We start from the raw sequence: 14,294 nt of genomic DNA on the forward strand, positions 1-14,294 counted from the left end.
ACTTATCGTCAGGAACGTTTGAATCATGCTCTTTCAAAATTATTAAAAATCGGGGGTCATTGTGCAATATTTTTTACTTCAGAAGTTTTAAACTTTAACTCAAGGGTTTCTCAAACTCAATGATATGAAGTCAATGGACCAAAGAACACTGTGTTCAAGCCTATGCGGACAGCCAACAAGCCGAGCTTGAGAAATGGTAGCCATAAGTCGTGTTTCATTTCATTATTCCGACATATTTTGAACAAACTAAACATTTAGAAGAGAATGACACCCTTTCCCAAAATGCACTGTCGCTACGATTTAAAAAATATCCCCTCCCGCCGATAAGTTTTCCAAACGGGAACCACTTTAGTGCAAACCCAGACATCGTTTCAACTTTCGGAAAGGGTGTGAGTTTGAAGTTTGACAGTTCCTTACATGGCGCTAATCCATTCCTATACGCAATCGCTATGGGCTGCCGCGCACTGTAGCATAGGTTGTTCCGGTTGATTTTTAACTCAACAGTAGTAGTTTGCGCCAAGGACACGATGAAGAGCTAACTAGTCCTAAACGTTTTGTGATGTTCAAGTTCTGATCATTTATCCTGTACAAAATAAGGATATAATATAGGACAGGACTATGATATGCACATGTGAACATTTTAAATTTTATTGAATGTAGTGTATAAGTTGCTATTTTTTCATCCAATAAATTTGTTTCCTCGCATTTTAACAATTAAAATATCACTTGAATCATGCAAAATAATTGTGCATTATTTTGTTACATTAAAAAATGTTCTGTTTTTTATGTATATCACCAAATTTTGATATTTTATGTTGGACTTTTGCCGGTCTCGTCTACGACTCCAATGAACTGCATAATTCTGTGAGCTCTCTTGTATTGCACATGTGGGAATCTCTAAGCTGGTATTCACAGTTTCCCGGCTTTTTACGTGACAGACAAGGCATGTAATTTCGGGTTGTCTGCGTGTACCTACCTCACCTATACGCCAATTATAGTGAAAAGATTTGATGCGTAACAACCATTAAATAGAGAGGGCAGTAGTAACGTATGGTTCTGGACTTTCATAAAAAACACATAATACACACACACACACATACACACACACACACCAACATACACACACACATATATATGTATGTATGTACGTATTTATGTATGTATGTATGTATGTATGTATGTATGTATGTATGTATGTATGTATGTATGTATGCATGTATGTATAGTTAACCTTCAGCAAGGAACAGTCTTGTGATAAGTTAAAACTTTCACAGCCATGCATTTGTTGATTTGTGGCTGCACGACAGCAGCCAGATCTCGCTCAACCCTATCCTTGAGGGCGTGCAGCAGAGTTCTGCAGCCCAAAAGGACAAAGGGGCTGTTACACTTTTTTGTTCGCATTTCTTATTACAGTCCAGACATGTTAATTCCTTTCAATTCTTGATATATACATTATCAAAGTTTCTTTTAATGAATAAAGTATCATTTTTAAAAAGGGGTTACTGTCAAATTTTCATTTCACGAATAAGTATTTAACCATACAAAAACAAGCCGTGGACGAGTCTGGGCTAGCTTGTGTGCGACCAAAAGTCTTATCTTATCAAAATTTGTGATTTATATTCTGGTATCTGTGAGATGTAAGAACAGAAGTTACGTATCTTCCATAGATCCAAACCGTCTGTGATCATAGTTCATTTGTTTCACCCCGGCGTCTCATTGAGCAGCTGTACAACGGTAAAATCTCTAGCAAGAGCGAATTGGAGGTGCTTGTCTTTGCAAAAAATTGCAGGAGAGTAGTGGTATCACAGGATGGGCAAAGCAACAACTGTAACAGTTGCGGTTATCGTCACCGCTGCATTGGTTACGGCGATAGTGGTGCCGATGACGTACTTCTTACACCCCGACTACGGGAAGGACTGCCCCGAAGATGAAGAAGAACTGTCGATGAATGAACGTGTCGATTGTTATCCCGAGGGTGGGGCGGACCAAGAAAGCTGCGAGAGTAGAGGATGCATCTGGGATGATGCGGTGACAGACGAAAATTCTGGCGCACCTTACTGCTTTTATCCATCGGACTACGGTTCGTACAGGATGGTCGGGGAGGCTGAGGAGTTCAGTTGGGGCTATCGGGTAGCACTGGAGCGACTAGATCGCCCTACGATGTATGACAAAGATATGTATAGCGTTATCCTTGACTTGGAATATCACACTGACACAACTATTCGCTTTAAGGTAAATACCATTTTCGTATTTTTACTCCGTTGTATGAATCTCATAAATTCATCTTTTACGAGTTGGGATAATCCGGTGACAATAAGATAGTATCACGTATGCGGACAACATTTGGACATATCTATCTGTTGTGGCGTTACATTAGAGAGATTACACTGTTAACAGGCACTTAGCAGTTGCCCATCTACGTATAGAGACAGTTCAACTTCGATGATACCAAAAACAAGATAGCTGACCTTTCGACTGTTTCGGCTGTTTTTCGACTGATTTCATAGACATGTGAATGGAGCCATCGAGCTTCTTTAACATCGATGAGGAATGAATTCAACTTTATGTCAGTAGAGTGATAAACATGTATGTCATTTTCCGTACTAGTTCACGGCGTAATTTAAAACCGTGAACCCACAGAATTAGAGACCGACCTTGTGAGTATCAATGACGATCTCGGTGGGTTTTCAGAAAATAAAATCAAGTAAAAGAAAGACACACACGAGAGTTGCGCTGCACAGCGTCGCAAAACTGTTATCCTCTACACGACAACGGCTAAAGGCTTGACCACAAGCTTTGTACATGGCTTTGTGAACGTAGTTTAGCTCTATCTCCGAGGACAGGTACTCCATCACCTTGGTTAAAAAGGGCAACCCTAACAATGTGAATATCGTTGACATCAACACGTAATGTTTCATATGGGGGTACTGCACTTCAGGAAGCAAGATCAGCAAATTGTACACCTTGTCAAGCGATAAAGCCAGCCCGCCTACGTTCAATCATCATAAAGATGCGATCAAATCGTGCGACTATCATAATATTCGTGATAAGGTGTAGGACAGGGCGACATTGTACAGTGATGACGTAATGGAATCCATACTAGATAAGTACTACAGACTCTAGGATAGAGGTACATTGGATCAGCACCATTACAACACGACAAAACTGTATGGCCCTGGCTGGTTAAGGTGTAGTGCTTGAGCCGACAACACACTCCATGCATAGTTACATTAACCGTTTCAGTGCCAAAGTCAATTTTATCGTCTTTAAAATATAACGCAGATATTTTTTTCAGACCAAGACAATTTTTTTCAGATTTTCCTAAAATATTTGATAAAAAATTGTAGCCAATGAAAAGTTAGGTACCTTTGGTCCAAAATTATCAAAACAATGCCAGAAAAATTAATAAAAATTGGTAAAATGTTGCGCTAAAATTTAGGTGGACAAATTACAGCACCCAAAGGGTCAACAAGCACTTCGAACAATCAACAAAAGAAGAGAAAGTCATAAGACCTGAGTAGCCCACCTTTCATTAATGATAACGTATAAGAAGACATTCTCAAGACAAAGTTTCCACCTTCTCTCGCTGAAAAACCAATCTCTATTAGGAAAACAAACCTATATCATGTCAAGGGACTTACAGATACATTGAAAATATGACTTTTGCGAAATATGAGGAAGAGACTCGCACAGTTGAATGGGAATTGTAGAAAAATTGACTGCCCCTTTTTAAGTATTTGAAAACCTGTGAATGTTGTTTATAACGCGAATCAACCAGACCAACAGTAAATGTGTTACTATATATGCGAAGTTAAGGCACCAAGCAGATAATGTGGCCAAGGCACACTACGCATGCTGATCTTTCTCGAACATGACAGTATCATCGGAAATAAAGGCCTACCGGAAGACCCAACCCGAGAGGAGACGACTCAAGACGACCGAGGCCACTTATGCCGATGATCGGAAAATTTCTCTTTGCGCCCTCATGGTCCCACCACCGTGACATCCACAAAACATGCAGCAAAAAGCGTTAAGTTAAGCGTTCGGTAAGCCCGAAATAAACGGACCAATCAAATAAAAACAGACTGCAAGACTACTATGAACATATGAAATAAGTAAGAACAAAAAGCAAACCAATAAAATGAAAAAGATAGTAAAAACGTTTGTTGTCAATGTTTGGAAAACGTCTAGTGGTCACACTTCGGTCAGCTCTTTAACATAAGTTGCATTTGATTACAAACCATCTTATCGACAAAATCGCACACATATAGAGCTAAGGGACTGGTCAGTTTCTTCGGCCGGGGGGGGGCGGTGGATTCATGGGGGGGGGGGTCACCCTGTTTTTGACTTTGGTGATAGGGGGGGGTCACCATGTTTTTTGAAATGCCCAATAGCAGTCCGGGTCAGCTCCAAAATTGGAGACTCATTATGATAATGTATTCCGGCATTCAGCCATCATCGACCAGATTACATCATTAATAAAGTACAGGTCACGCTGGGTCCAAATTACCCACTAAGTGTGATCGGCAGTTTTGGGCCGCTTATTAAGCCCCTGTCTTGTGAATTTCGACGAATTTCGACAGTCAACATAATTCACATGTTCTGCAGAAGGTCATGTCCAACAAGGAGTCCGATTAGTGAACAAATATTCGAAATATTGACGATTCATTTCTACCCCCAGTTTATCGATTTCGCTCAAGTACCGAGAATCATTTTGTGGATGTTCGTCATCTCTCTTAGAAATACTGTTATAAAGGTTATTTGTGTAGGTACGCGTATAACATTTTGCAAGAAAGAAGAGCAATGTCAGAGCTTTAAAACGATACCTGTTTTGTAGTTGTCAAACGCAGACTAAAAATGGTACGCGATTTTGAAAATGTGTTGACAGAGTGGCCACACAACTGTTCCCCATACGGTAGAATTTGTGTCACTGCCATCTCCGATACAAATGGGGTATTCTGAACGATCTGTGTAGGTACACGATTTATATTTCGCAGGACTTCAAGCCAGAGTCTAGGAATCACAGCGATATATGGGGTTTGGTTGTCTTAGCCAGAATAAAACTGGTACGCGATTTTGAAATTGTGTTTTGACAGAGTGGCCACACAACTGTTCGACCTTATGACAGAATACGGCGCGGGAGTTCGACACAGTATGGCGTACGTAACGAAGGACGCATGTGGAGGTTGCCAGGAAATACAATTTTTACTGATGGCGCGCTGGCCGCTGATTGGCTAATGAGAGGGGTAAATATTATGGTATAGCGTCTCCAATTTTGGAGCTGACCCGGACTGAATAGGGGGGTCAGTGTGTTTTTGAATTTCGACACTGGCTCATCATTGCCTAAAATGCATCGTGTCAGCCACAAATTTCATCCAGTTGCATTTTTCGGCGCGCCCTTTGGGCGCGTAACTTTAATAATCAGACATATTTTTCAGCACGCCCAACTTTAAAATATTAGGTATACATATATCAGAGATATATGTATATTCAATATTTGTCAGCGTGCTCTTCGAGCGCATTACTTTAATATATCAGACATTTTTCAGCACACCCTTCCTGTGCATTACTTTAATATACAAGACATATATATCAGAGTTATCAGGATGTTCATATTTTTCTCCGCGCCCTTCGGGCGCTATACTTTAATAAATCAGAGATATATGTCAGAGATATCTTGATGTTTCCTAAGTGAAAGTGTACTATTATGAAATCTGCATTTCATATGAAAAGCATGACAAATTCCTGATACTTTTCTGTTCTCTCTATGAGAATTCAGTATGAGAAAGCAACATGCACAAATATCAATGTTACAAGAAAAGGTCATCTCAGACTCTGCACACATCAGATTTGGCTAAAATGCCTCTGTATGGCTCCTTGGGAGATTTAATTGGATGGCTGGCAAGTCTTAACACCCATCAAAGTTTTTGATTTACTGCTTTTTCCTGTTTGATATTAATGATTGACATCCATTTCTGTACAACAGTTCAGGACATCTGGTTAAGCATAGAAAGTGTGAAATACATTCACAGCTCATTCAAAATGTACTGTATTCAAACTTTAAGATTGACACTTTGAAATTCCTATCTTACAACTGACATGCCAACAATTTCATTAACACACAGAATGACTTAAAATATAAATGTATGTAAATATAAATATATATATATATATATATATATATATATATATATATATATATATATATATATATATATATATATATATATATATATTACAGTATTATATTATTACAATATTACAGTTGTCGCGTGCGGGGGGGTCACCCTGTTTTCAAAATTTGGAATAGGGGGGTCACCCTGTTTTCAAAATTTGGAATAGGGGGGGTCAGCCACTTTTTGACATCGGCAAAAAATAATCCACCGCCCCCCCCCCCTCCAGGCCGAAGAAACTGACCAGTCCCTAATGGGGCTTCAACGTGTCCTAAATGACCTAGCAGAATTGTTGACCTCTCGAGGATTGAAAGAAACATTAACTAGGAAAGAAAAGGGCGTTGCAATTTGTCCATACTTGTCAAATCCCGAATTACAGACCTTGTCTCTAACCTGATAACCTATGTAGATATGTTATCATATTCATCTCTGGCGATGTTCGCTAATTCACAATTGAACGCTGGTGCGGCGCCATTAATGTGTTGTCCGTGCAACATGGCGATGCAGATACTACCGCAGTTATTCTGGCCCTTGTCAATCGGTGACAAATTAGGTTCATCCCTTCTGATACTGTGATACTTGATTCTAATACACCTGTTTTGACATTTTCGATTAGTAATTTCCATAATTTCAATCGTAGTAATGCACAAGCCCTCAATCGTTTAAATGGAATAAAACAGAAGGGAGATGCAATATATCCCACATATCGTAGATTTAAGACAACGGCATCGAGCTTTAAATCAATACGATGACTGAGTTTCCCCACGCAAGATGAGCAACCAAATGATCAACGTTACGAAAATCTCGCTGAGTAGCAAAAATGTACCCATATCATTTTTTTTAGGAGCATGGTCCTGTAATCTGGTGTCAGCTCAGAGCAAACGAACGCGCACGCGCGCGCGTCGGGTCAAACCAATGGGGTCAAACCCACATGTGATAACCGATTATGAGTTGACCTTATTGAATATTATTTTGTAAAGTGCGGAAGGAATAAACGCAATAGGTACGATGTTATAGTTACTCTGCGAATTTTCAACAACAATTTTCAGATTTCACATCACCCGGACGTGATTGGTCACTCCAAAACGACAACTTGAGTTATTGAATTTAAAGTTAGTCCCATTGTCTTGAAATACATGAAAAGTGGGATATAATGCATCTCCCTTCTGTTTTATTCAAGATAAAAGATTAAATCCCTGCTCATTATTACGATTAAAATAATCGGAATTACAAATCGAAAATGTCAAAACACGTGTTTTGGAATATGGTATATAAAGTATCACAGCATCAGAAGGGGTGGACGCCACTTGTCACCGATTCTTGTCGTCAGGTCAGTCGTTCTACCGATTACATACTGCGGTCGACCGATCGGAAAAGGTAACAAAGATATCGTAGTCAACATAGTGCCGAAAAATGAAAGCTTCGATTTCCATTGGTGGAGCCAGCAAATCGGTCCTTTAGACGACGCGAGGGTGTATATGGTATGATTGTGTTGGGTCCAAAGATCCCCCACCCCTGATCATGCTAATTGCTAACAGCACGATTATGGAGCATATCGGGTGTACGGAAAAGCATAGGGGATACATGGTTCGCCTTGTTAACATCTCTCCCATCCCCATAGCACGTACGTTAAAGATACAAATGGTGTTTCCCTCGACGTCGAGTTCCAAACCAGCGATCGATAGGCTTCATCGTTTCTCAATCTATCAATTTGTTGTTTAAAATGTGTTTGCAAAAATTGCATATCACCTTTGCGAAATGCTATTTTGTCTACATCTGTCACGATGTGCGTCGTTGATGTCGAGCGTTCTGTGGGGTGAGAGTCCCCAAACGGAATAGCTAAAATTCAAATAATGTTTGTCTTTTACTTTATCGGATGATCCAAAGGTTAGACTTCCAGTCGTTGGGGTTTCGTGTAAGAATATAGTATCAATTTACGACTTTCAACCTTAAAGACTTGATTTCCAATAACACCAGCTTATATGTTTTATTTTCGCTTTCGCTCGGGTTTTTGGCCCGCTAATCTTGCTTTAAAGTTCGAGCAATTTTTAAAGCTTATGTTTTAAACATACATTTTATTGGGTCAGCAGCCAATTTACCTGTAGTGCAATATTTTAACCCTTTGAGTGCTGTAATTTTTCCCGCCAAAATTTTAGTGCAACATTTTACATATTTTTATGATTTTTTTCTGTACTTTGATAATTTTTACCACATAGACATAGCATTTCATTGGATACACTTTTTATCAACATTTTAGCAAAAATCGGGAAATAAAACTTGGGTATATTTTATAAAGGGGACAAAAATTGACTTTGACTCTCAAAGGGTCAAATTTTGACCGTCATTGCTCAGCAAAAACCAATGAAGCCAACGTGAAGACGATGGGAGTAGTTTTGGAAACGGATCCTCCTCTTCCTTCTGGAGGTACAGTGTCTGGGATGGCAGAATCTCAATAAAAACAGAAAATCGTTGTGTTTTGGTGGTACAGAGCTGATTTGGCGGAGAGCTCGACGGCAGCAAGCAGAGAGCAGTTTATGATTAACAAGAGATAAAATTTTATTAAAACCAACAATGGCACTTAAAGTGGAGACAAGGTTTTAACAAACCTACGTTCGAAAAACGTAGGTTTGAAAAATCTACCGCGAATATAGTTGAACACTTTTTTGAATGGCAGATATCGTTTCGATATCTGTCCCAGCACTGTATTCATACGGTACCTGTCAATCTATAAACGTCCGTACTTCGACAGCTGTGGAAATGTAACTTTATTCAGACTAAATCCCTTCTAAAACACAACCGTGAACATTTCACTATAGAGACTGTATGACAGGCCCTGGAACATCTTTACAGACCTTTCAATAGCCCTGAAACCAGTATACCCTGACCTTACACATTAAAGTGTGTCAATACTATTATCACATGGCAGAGATTAATGAGGGGCATTCAGTGGGAAAGGGAAGGGGTCCCACTCAAGTGGTAACGTCAAATAAATGGTTTTATATGTAATCCGGGGCCACATTATTGCATCGTTTATCAAACACATAAGTAGGCTGTCTGCTACGAAGAAATGAACAAAATATTTGTTTTGTTGTTTCATGTTAAGGATGCAGAATTCTAGTAATATTAACCCTTTGAGTGCTGTAATTTTTCCAACCAAAATTTTAGTGCAAAAGTTTAGCAATTTTTATGAATTTTTCTGTATTTTTTTATAATTTTGGACCAAAAGGATATCAAATTTCATTAGCTGAAGTTTTTTATCAAAATTTTGTCAAACTCTGAAAGAAATTGACTTTGGTATATTTCATAAGGGCAAAAATAGATGACTTTGGCGCTCAAAAGGTTAATTGATAATGCTATCATTATTTGTATTTGTCTTTCAGTTTTACGATCCATCGAATCAAAGATTCGAAGTGCCGATAGATATGCCAAGTACCGCCACGAAAGCTACCAATACTCTCTATGATGTAGAATTCACAAGCAACCCATTTTCCATGAAAATAATCCGTACAGACACTATGACAGTTCTGTAAGTATACCATTATGGCTTTCAAGTCTTGCAGAAAATGTCATTTCTTCATTTCTCCTTTTTCCGGCTATAGTACATTCACAATTTCACGTTAATTTCGGTGAAAAGAACGGCTAACTCTTACTGGGGACAATTCTTTGTGGTTTTGTATTCTTACCAATTAAGGTAGTTCGCGCCTCCATAATTTTGAGACTGACACTTTTGCAAACTTTCAACCTTTCTCTTTTAAAACCAAGAATACAAATAGGGGGTTACCTTGCAAATGTTGGTTCTAGAAAAACAAACTATCCAATATTTACCGATATTTGAAATTCAAAATGGCTGCCATCCTTGCGTTATTTCTATTGGGAAAAATAAAATTCCCGATTTTCACAAAGCCATGCCGGTAAAAACTTTATTCCCCGCATTAGTTTCAAAATGAGCCCCAATGGCACACCAAAAGAGAATTGTAAAAGTTTTAGAGTCCGAGTATCTGTCCTCGAGGCGCGCTCTGCCCTAATGGAGTGAAATGTTAAGTTGTCTAATGAGTTCAGAGAATGTATGTTTTCCAATATGCACATTAAAATCTGCAGGATTAAACATGATTGTTTCATTGTCGTCAAAAGCAGTGTGAGGATGTGGATCGCATTGGACTTCTGTATTTGTCAGTGAAAATTATGTGAAATGCAAAACATTAGATTTCTTCTCACTTTTTAAACTTTGATGTACTTTCATATCAGGTGGGATACGGCAATCGGTGGCTTCACCATGTCAGATCAGTTCTTGTCGATATCGACTCGGCTGCCTTCAAGCAACATTTACGGTTTCGGTGAACACGAACATCCACAGTTTCGTCATGACTTAAACTGGCAGTCATGGGGAATGTTTTCAAGAGACCAACCACCGTCGGTGAGTCTTTGTATCTAAGTCAGTAGCACAAGATAGTTACTCTGTCAACAATATGCGTATATAGGGGAGAATGTAGCATAAAGCGTATTTACTTGTGATAAGTGAGGGCGCACTCATATTTGCATAAATTTACACTCCTTTCTCACCCAACTTACGACTGCTTGTCATGCTAACAGGTGAATCCTACTGATATTTTAATCTTGGGGTAACAAATTAAGGAAATCGAATGATACTTTGTAAGACAGCGATTTTGAGCAATAGTACGCTGTGCTATGTGCTACGCCGCCTTAAGTGCATGCGTAGTATGTATTCTAGATAACCACCTAGCAGAAAATTGAGTAATATTACATCTTGTCAGAAAAAAGTGATAATTTATTTTCAAAATATTTGTACATTGTTCACAGGTTAGTGTTAAAATGTTTGACATTGTTTTATTGCATATGACTTTGAACCACCAGGGAAAATGTTATTCTGAGAAATGTCGGGAAAAGTAATCTGCTTCAGTAACTAATTGTTAGTCGACTTAACTCAAGCTACAAATCATTTTTAGAAGCTTAACTCTAAATCGTAGACTAACCCAAAATTTCTTTATCACCTATGCCTTCTTTTCGCACAGAGAGGTAATTTGTATGGAGTACAACCGTTCTATACATGTCTGGAGGAAGATACTAATTCTCATGGCGTATTGCTTATGAACAGTAATGCGATGGGTAAGTTCCTCAGAGGAGAAGCTTGTCTGCGGTTCGGCCACCTCAGGCAGTCAACCATATTTGCAATATGTCGGATTTCTACACGTAGAACACATACTATTAAAGAGCAAAAGTAAAGTTTTAGGTTATACAGGAATTTAATGTCAAAAATGTCTAAAAGATTAAAAGATGAATGGATTTAGCTAGTTTCACGAACATACAGAACTTGTGGCCATGACAAATATCATATATGTGTTAATTATATTTATGAGATCATTATTTCAAACTCTTGCTGTTGTGAGAAGTTGACTTTTTATATCATGTAGGGTATTCCCTAGCACAGGACAAAAGGTATTAAAGGTAGCGATAATTGCTGAATGAAAATTGATAAATTTCTATCAAGATGTCACATTATATCATTGTGCGTTTGCACAAACAGGAGACTGGGTTAATAAGTTCATGTAATCAATGGCGCCATTATCTGACATCTGAGTTGTTTCTGTATCAAGCTGACTCTAGCTCCACAGTTTTTTGTAAGAATGCTTTAAATGTTCTGTCTACAGTAGCTGGTCCCTAATTTTGTTTCTCCTTCGTAACCACCACGGAGGTGAATTCACAGTTCAGGCTCCACAAATAATATCGATGTCTTGTTTGATGTAGACAAACAGTGTAAGAACGATTTTTTTTTTTTGCCATAGACATCACTCTGCAGCCTTTACCCGCTCTAACGTACCGTACTATTGGCGGTATTCTTGACTTTTGGATGTTCTTGGGACCAACTCCTGAAGATGTTGTCGGTCAGTACACAGCAGTGAGTATATCAATGAATATTGCAGAATTTCCGAATACACTCAAATTATAGCACATGTATTCTCGTTTCATAATCTCTTGAGATTAGACAAAAATTAACTCTCTTTTCAATGTCATCATTATCCTTTAGAAATCTGGTGAGTGAGTGGGATTTAGCGTTTTGGCGGGCACATCTTCCGAGTTCGTGTATGCGCGACTAAATGTAAGCACAAGTGCTTACCTTTACCCGTGATGAAAACGCTTGCTGAATGGCAGAGAGCTTAATACCGCATTAAAGTGCTGAAATAATATGTGATTTTGAACCATATCCCTATATCGCAGAGATTTCTTTTCCACGAAGAATTAAATCAGCTTGTTTAAACGATGGCATGTCGACCAAAGGGATACGTTGGGCTACGAAAAACCAACACAATTTTATGACAATTTGCTTGAGGAACAATAACTGCATTTTAAAGTGTGACATGCTACAGTTATTGATTTTACGACCATCTTCAAAACATACCGTCCTTGTCCAGTTTTTCGTGAGTGATATAAATATTTTGAAATATTTCCACGTTAAATATTCGATAAAAACACGTCGATGAACAGGTTTTTGTTTCAGTAATGTCACAATCTTTTGTTCTGTAGGCAATTGGTCGTCCTTACATGCCTCCGTACTGGTCACTTGGGTTTCAACTCTGTAGGTACGGATACAATAGCCTTGACCGAGTCAAAGAAGTCGTCGCCGGTATGCGAGAGTATGACATCCCTCATGTGAGTGCGCAATACTTTAAATCAGATGACTTGGTCATGCCGTAATGTCACGTGACAAACCGGGGATATTTAAGCAAGAAACCACACCAGCGACGGTATACCTTGACATTTTGACCAGTTTACAACATAAATGCATGAGCGTGAGCGAGTGAATATAGTGATTGAACTGGTAAAGACAATGGTATACCCGTTGCTGCGGTGGGTTATTGCTAATATATCATAACAGTATACTATCATCCTGACGTGAAATATCACAGGTTTTTTCCCCATCTGAGAGCTCATCCGTCTTCCAACTGTGCTATATGGCAAATTTAGCATGGCTATTTTCACGTCTCGACAAATCAGATCGCTATGCTTGCGCCATCAATGTACTGGTATAATTCAGTTACACAGACGATAAAGAACAAATTCAGGGAAAATTTCTGGTGAAGTACAATCGGCCTGAATCCCTACCAAACAGAAATCATCTATCATATTTTTGGTGAGATTTATGAGTTTTGCCATGAACTTTATACCTCAAATGTACTTTATAGTACCTCAAGTGTTAATGTTCAAAGTAGACGGGGACAAAACAATACGGGTGGAACCTTGTGAAATCTCTATGAAAAAAGGTGATAGTTTTCTTAATTTCTTGCGAATTACCGAGTTTCATTCGTGTACAGGACGTTCAATATGGTGACATAGACTACATGCTACGTCAACTGGACTTCACCTATGACCCCGACACTTACGCCGGCCTACCTGAGTACGTACATCAATTGAAAGCAGAGGGTACGCACTACATAACCATACTGGTGAGTAACAGTTAGAATGAGAAGGGGGCTCCGTATAATGTTTAGCAAAAATGACCTTCATATTATATGGAAGGATGTGGCTATTTGCATAGAACACACCTATAGAATAACTGATTGATATTATGAGGTGATTTGCATAGGATATACCGATAGCATAACTGATTGACATTATTTTACTCAAAATAAATCTGGTGCTGAAATCTTTGACCAGGTACAATATCTATTTCTTTTGGTTTTTTAGGACCCTGCTATCAGTGTGAATGAGACCGTTGGTACATACGCACCTTATGAAAATGGAACGGCCAGCAGTATTTTCATTACAGAAGAAGACGGTGAAACGGAGCTCCTTGGAAAGGTAAGGAACAAGCGATGTAGAACATCTACAATCATGAACTGGGTAAAATTTTGGCATTTATTGTGATACATGTGTTCAAAATACATGAATTGTCTGGAATTAAATATGATATGTGATTGATTTCCATGATTGAGGTGTTTGCAATATGAATGGTTGTAGCCCTCAGCGGCACCATTCATCTTACTAGCATAAAGTAGTTTTCTTGCACATGTATCTCTGTATTCCATGCCACCTCAATGCCCTTACTGAATCTGTATTAAGCAGTATCCTTTCGAATTCGCTTAAGTAATGAGTGATGTTGTGGAC

General features: G+C 38.7%; 1 protein-coding gene across 1 annotated transcript in view; it reads left to right on the plus strand.

Moving 5' to 3' along the window:
• The first annotated feature begins 1,603 nt into the window (after window positions 1–1,603).
• The window catches only part of LOC139150910 (sucrase-isomaltase, intestinal-like), a 39,498-nt gene continuing 26,807 nt past the window's right edge, over window positions 1,604–14,294 (plus strand). Inside the window, exons 1-8 of the mRNA XM_070723372.1 lie at window positions 1,604–2,232; window positions 9,554–9,699; window positions 10,419–10,587; window positions 11,204–11,297; window positions 11,975–12,087; window positions 12,714–12,839; window positions 13,502–13,633; window positions 13,875–13,988. Of these exons, the coding sequence (XP_070579473.1) occupies window positions 1,810–2,232; window positions 9,554–9,699; window positions 10,419–10,587; window positions 11,204–11,297; window positions 11,975–12,087; window positions 12,714–12,839; window positions 13,502–13,633; window positions 13,875–13,988 (1,317 nt within the window). The 5' untranslated portion in view covers window positions 1,604–1,809. The remainder of the gene's footprint in view (window positions 2,233–9,553; window positions 9,700–10,418; window positions 10,588–11,203; window positions 11,298–11,974; window positions 12,088–12,713; window positions 12,840–13,501; window positions 13,634–13,874; window positions 13,989–14,294) is intronic.

The sequence above is a fragment of the Ptychodera flava genome, chromosome 15 (genome assembly GCF_041260155.1).
Source record: "Ptychodera flava strain L36383 chromosome 15, AS_Pfla_20210202, whole genome shotgun sequence".
Lineage (NCBI taxonomy): Eukaryota > Metazoa > Hemichordata > Enteropneusta > Ptychoderidae > Ptychodera > Ptychodera flava.